A 6,000-nucleotide genomic window follows, 5' to 3' on the forward strand; every position below is an offset into this window, starting at 1 on the left:
GAATGGCAGAAAAACATCGATTCTGGCAGAGCAATTTCGGTATTTGAGGGGCTGTATCCTGGTAGTATAGGACCTAGGAGATTGGACAGTAATTTTCAGAGCTGTACAGTTACATAGTTTTAACTTTGGGGATTTGAACCCCTTCTTTCACTTATGTGCTATGCTGAGCTCAGTCTGGCCATGTTCTGCAACTGGAATTCTTACACTGTGTGCAATTTTAATGCAGCTATGTGAGACGCTTCAGAATTTACATGATTATTTACTTGTTACTTGAGATGCTGCAAAGAAAAGCCTGTCGTGACTTCATTAGTGTGCTTGCTTTTAGCAAAACCCTATTAAATATAGAAAAGTCTGAGCTTACATATGAGATGCACGTGGTTTTGTAAGTTGACAGTATATGCGTAGATGATTCCTTACAAAAGGTAAAGTTGAGTTTATTTAAATTGCAATTAGAGGCGCAAGAAGTGCAAAACTGATTATATACAGCATATTTGTTATGATAGGCTTTTTACTCTATCATGTTCCTTCTGAAATAGAGCATGCACTTTTCCTTATTACTGCATTCTCATTTGACTTCTGGTGGCTCTAGACTGCTAATACGGAATGCATCTTTCACTTAAAGTATTTTATCTATATTTGATTACTTTCTAAGGTCCTTTCAAAATCAAATGTTATCATACACTTCCCCCCCCCCCCCCAAAAAAAAAAAAGTGCAATGCAGTAGATGACTAAACCTGGGTGTAAGTTGTTCATTTGTTCCAGAAGATCTTTCCTTGTGTTCTGGTGTGTCATAGTGTATGACTTTTGGCTGAATTGCTTCTGTCTTCTTTTAGTCAGTCTTGTCAGGTAAACAGTGTTCTATTAAATAAACATAAGAAAGATTGTAGTAAGTATAATGTACCATACTTCTTACTCTGTGCATGTAAGTGTCAAAATCAAAACTTTTTTTTAAATGCAGCACAATTTGCCATTTTAGTTTTGAATGGGTGTGATTAGACTGTTGTAATCTGAAAAGCCAGTCTGTGTTTTATGTTGGATTTGGGGTTTTTTGGGGGTGGTTTTTTAATCAAAAAAAGCTGGAAGGAGGAAAAATAAGTAGTTCCACTGCTAGGATCTCAGAAGCCCACTGAAATGCCAAGACTAACAATATTTTGGTTTTAAGTTTCCAAAAACTAGATGACTAAACCCAGCAAAAGGCTGTGTCTTTTTTTACTCTAGGTCTCAAGAGAAGGCTCATCTCTGGTAGAACTTAAGGGAGTGTTTAAGGATGCACTTAACAAATTGTGTGGGAGTCATCCGCAAACTCTTTGCATCTGAAACTTGTGAAAGCTTGGAGGCAATGACTGCTGCAAAATCCTTCTGTATCTTTATGAAAATTGCGAAATGCCTGCCTTCACTGCAGGCCTAGCATCACGGTATGGTATTTACCAAAGTTCACTACTTGTGGGCTACGGCAGGGTGATGCTAGTGTATGACTGCTGTTCTGGCTTCTTATGAGGTTTATTGTGAACAAGTGACAGGCGGGATACTCTGAACCAGTTTTGGTCCAGACTACAGCCCTGTGGCAGGATATTCACACTGGTGTCCATTGTATACTTCTGATATTGGCAGTGCTGCCAGATTATAGTTGTATGTCATAAACTTGTTGTTTTGGCTTCTTTCAGTTCACCTGGGTATGTGCCTTATTAATCTGGTTTTCCATACCCATCATCATTTCAGTATTATCATTTTTTTACCTGAGGACACAGATGTAATTTCATTATGTGAGTTGAGCAGTTTTATTTTCTTGCAGATGTGCTGTTCTCTCAGTTACGAAATGGTAGCTGCCATTAGTTAGGATGAGGCAATAAAAAATATTGAAGGAGGTTATAATCTACTTTACAACTTGTTGAAAGCAGAACAGATTTCTACCTCAACAGTCAGCAGCACGTTTCCTATGGAAAAAAAACACACTTTCATTTTTAATTCACAAGCCCTCACATAGCAATGCTCTGGGTTTGTTTCTCCTGGAATGCTGCTGGTGATGTGCAGTGTTTGATTGCATTTAATGAAGATGGGCATCAGTGTGATGTAGACCAGTTCTGCACAGTTAGAATTGAGAAGCAACAAGGCAACCAAGTGCCTGATGTATAGCATCAAGCGAGGCTAACTAAAATACGACTAGTGGAAGAAATAGGTAAAGCAGGATTTGGAAGTATAAAGCTTGCTGTCTACCAGTCACGCAGAGTTAGCTTGTCTTGCTTGAGCAGACTGTTCTCTTGTCCTAGTTCACCCCTCTCTCTCCTTCCCTTTACCCTTCAGCAAAATTTTGGCTGCACAACTTTGGGCATAATCTTGATGATTAGACCTCATCTAATCTACAGAATCTGGTGATGGGCTCCTGTCTCAAGAGCCGAAATGCTTCGACAACTAGATTCTTCTCACAGATGTGGCCAGCTAATTAATCTGCACGCTTAACAGCTTGGATTTCTCTAAATCCTGTTAGGGTGTCCTGCTGCAGAATATAGTCTGTTGGGTTGCTGGTGTCCATCACCAGGCCAGAGTACAATCCTACTCAGCTGGACATGCTACGGAGCAGTAGAACAGAAAGGGCTTGAAAAGCATTATGTATTGGTTTGGTGAGGGTCTGCAGTAGACACAGGTGGTTTAAAAGCCTTCCTATATTTAGCATTTAGTAACAATGATGTAAATTCTGTACTAGTATGTAAATCTGTACTAGTTAAAGAGTTTTATCATTAATATCTACATTTGCTATACTGTGGTCATTGTCTATACATGCTTGTATGCAACATCGTCAGGCCTTCAGAATAAACCTGCTCAATTCTGCATGCTTTGATAGTATTGAAAGTATTTTTGTGTGTCATTATTACTGTTATAAATGTGACAAAGGTTATTTGCATGTCTGCCTGATGGATTAGGTTGTCATTCTTCTAGGGAAATATTTTATTTAATGTATTAAGAACCTAGTATTCCAGTTAGCCTTCCTAAATGTTGACATTTTATGTGTTTTGTGTCTCTTTTTTTTTTTTTTTTTTAGGGGCAAAGAAATCTATGACTTACAGTATGAAGAAATTATATAAAATGACAAAGGGATGGTTAAGGAAGACATCTTGAGTCTTGACATACTGTGTATGGGTAAATAAATGGTACTTTTTCTCGAAATATTTTGCAGGTGTTGCTTTGCCAACTTGAGGAGATTAAAACTCATTTGAGAAGTTTGTTCTAATAATGTACATGCCCAATTTTACTACTAAAATAGGAACTGTTGTTAATGGGGGGAGGTTCAATGGTAATAGGGCAAAGGAATTACACTGTGTAAATACTGAAATGAATTTTCCTGTATACTATAGCTTAGATTTTCAGAAACCCTGAGTAAAAAGGATTGATTGTACATATGAATTAAAAAACAAAGCCACTCATTTTCTATGTATTGCTAGCTTTATTTTCCAAAGTACCCCCAGGCTCTTTCAAAATATTCACTGTCCCAATTTTACTTCTGTCGGGGAGTTATGGAACTGGAGAGTCTGTGGAGTCTTAATTAGATATGAAGCTGTCTTCTTGAGATACATTATTTCTGCACTTACAAGTTCAGCCTTAGAATCTTCTGAGGATGCTTACTGGGTGCTTCTGCAGGGTATACTTGATGAAAAGTAAATTCTTCTTCAGAACTGTGACCTTCTGAATCCAAAAACGCTGACAATGACTTTTAGTCTAGGAAAGAGCATTTGAAATGAGAAACTTGTCAGGTATTGCATCCTTTCATAAAAATTGTATGCTCCTTTCATGACACTGAGATGACAACTGCCCAACTCATAGCTAAGCACTGTCAGGAGTGTCACAGTTGGGAAGAAAGTCATACTTCCATTGACCTTCAGGACCTACTTGAGCAGCTTTATGGAATGTGTGTTGCTTGGCAGAAGATTTCATCTAAGTGCTATAAAGTTGGGAATTTTATGAACAAAAGTACCTATTGTTTGAGTCTTTGACTATTATTATTTTTCCAAAAATACTGTTCACAAAGATAAAACTTATTTCCCCTTGTTTAATTAAATTAGCTAAACTAAAGAAAATTGGACTCTTTACATAACACATTAGATAAATCATGCCGTTAATGGACATTTCTGGCAGTATTCATGTGTGACACAATAAATTTGGAGCATCTGTTGTAAACAGAAGATTTTTCGTGCTGAGTCAGGTCGGTTTGCTAATTTTGGATGGTTTTCTTAATAGAAAGAAATTGAGAGAACATTTTATTTGTGAGAGTGTCAATGATAAAAACAATTTGAAGGCAAAAAATGGAAATAAAATGTATCTTTCCTGATTAGCATGCATATTTTTTTTCCTTGTGTATTCTGTGATCTGTGGGGCCATCTCTCAAGCTCCATTTGATGTAGTGATCTCACTTTAAAAAAATTATTGGAATGAAATTGGCTGCTAAATGTTTCTAGTGAGCAGTTCAAAGCATAAATTTAAGAAAGAAGACAGAAAATATATTACTGTATGTAATATGACTCATTCAGGTTTACTTTAATCACAGGGGAACTTTTATATATTGATTATTTTAAATATTTGAGTTTAAAGGGACAAAATTTGAATCTAGAGTCAGGAAATAAATATGTCCTTTTTGTTTTTTTTTTTATTTTCTTGGAAAATAATATTATTGTGAAATAGTAACTTTCTAAGGTCGTAGGCAGATTCCTAAATCTTTGCATTATCCTTTGATAGATCTAGAATTTGTAAGACATCCCCTCCAAATGTCCCTTTTCTGATATTAGGAGGCTGACTATCCTTTTCACAGTGACATTTTCTACAAAAGAAGTGACTTAAGCGATTTAGGTGGCTAAAAGAATGTTTGTATGTATGGTACTAGCATTCTCTGTCCCTATTAGTAAGAGACCAAAGTCCCCGATTTGAAAAGTTTATAGTATAAGAAACAGAGCTAGAGAATTTAAGCCACTGTTTAAATTAAATTAACCTTGGGGCTTGGCTGGATTTTTTTGTTTACATGAAGAGATTCCTTTCTGGATAATCTAGAAGTATTTTATATAAAATATCCCCTACCCACCTTAAAATTAACTTTGTATGTAGTGAAGACTTGAAATAGCCGTACAATTTTTTACATTTCAGCATAAGGTCTAGTAAAAAGAAATCTGAAATCAGTTGTTAACTTACTTAGGTATGCTTGGTGGAAAATTCTTAAGAACAGAGAATACTGATCCCAGTGGTAGAAACAGACCCCGACAGATACAAGGCTTTTGGACAAATGAACAGCACGAGAAAAAATTTGGGATGGAGTCACGACCTTGTGAATGAAATAGTTACCAGGTAAGAAGTGCAGTGCTGGCAGAACTGCCTGGTTTAGTCATCTGACGAGGTAACAGCTTTCATTTTTTGTCCCAAATGAAGCAGGCTGTAGGGGAAACTGCAGATGGGCAGGAGCATGGACAGAAGACTGATTTTATTTTATTTTATTTTTATTTTTTTTAGCACCAGAAACTTGGTATTAGCAAATTTTTAGTAGGGTCCACTGTAGTATTTGCTGGAAGGAAGGAAGGAAGGAAAAAAAAGTCCTAATCTGTGAAAAAAAATTGGAAACTGAAATGGACAGTACATAATGTATCACCTCCTTGTAGGAAATTTCAAATTAGCAAAAATATGTATTTATTTATTTATTTTAATGGAACTGAATTTTAGATGTTCTGGAGGTTTTTTTGTAGTTCTACCTATTTTCTTTTCAGGCTGTGTGGGAAAGGGCCTAAATGAGCCTTGACTCTTCTAATCTATTTCTAATCTAATTGCAGCCTTGCAGTACCTGAAGGGGCCTACAGGAAAGCTGGTGAGGGACTGTTTATCAGGGAGTGTAGTGACAGGACAAGGGGGAATGGGTTCAAGCTGAAGGAGGGTCGATTTAGATTAGCTGTTAGAAAGACATTCTTTACTGTTAGAGTGGTGAGGCACTGGCACAGGTTGCCCAGAGAGGTTGTGGAGGCCCCATCCCTG

The 6,000-nt window shown here is 36.9% G+C and overlaps 1 protein-coding gene across 5 annotated transcripts in view; it reads left to right on the forward strand.

Moving 5' to 3' along the window:
• The window catches only part of TAMM41 (TAM41 mitochondrial translocator assembly and maintenance homolog), a 28,283-nt gene extending 22,958 nt beyond the window's left edge, over positions 1–5,325 (forward strand). For 2 of the 5 annotated variants that reach the window (XM_075762750.1, XM_075762753.1), the window contains one exon: positions 3,038–3,162. In XM_075762750.1, coding sequence (XP_075618865.1) covers positions 3,038–3,114 — 77 coding nt within the window. In that variant the 3' untranslated portion in view covers positions 3,115–3,162. Of the gene's footprint in view, positions 1–3,037; positions 3,163–4,055; positions 4,322–5,176 lie in introns of those variants that run through there. The other 3 variants (XM_075762752.1, XM_075762751.1, XM_075762754.1) reach the window with 3 other exon arrangements.
• The last annotated feature ends 675 nt before the right edge of the window (positions 5,326–6,000 follow it).

This window comes from Balearica regulorum, chromosome 10 (assembly GCF_011004875.1).
Source record: "Balearica regulorum gibbericeps isolate bBalReg1 chromosome 10, bBalReg1.pri, whole genome shotgun sequence".
NCBI lineage: Eukaryota > Metazoa > Chordata > Aves > Gruiformes > Gruidae > Balearica > Balearica regulorum.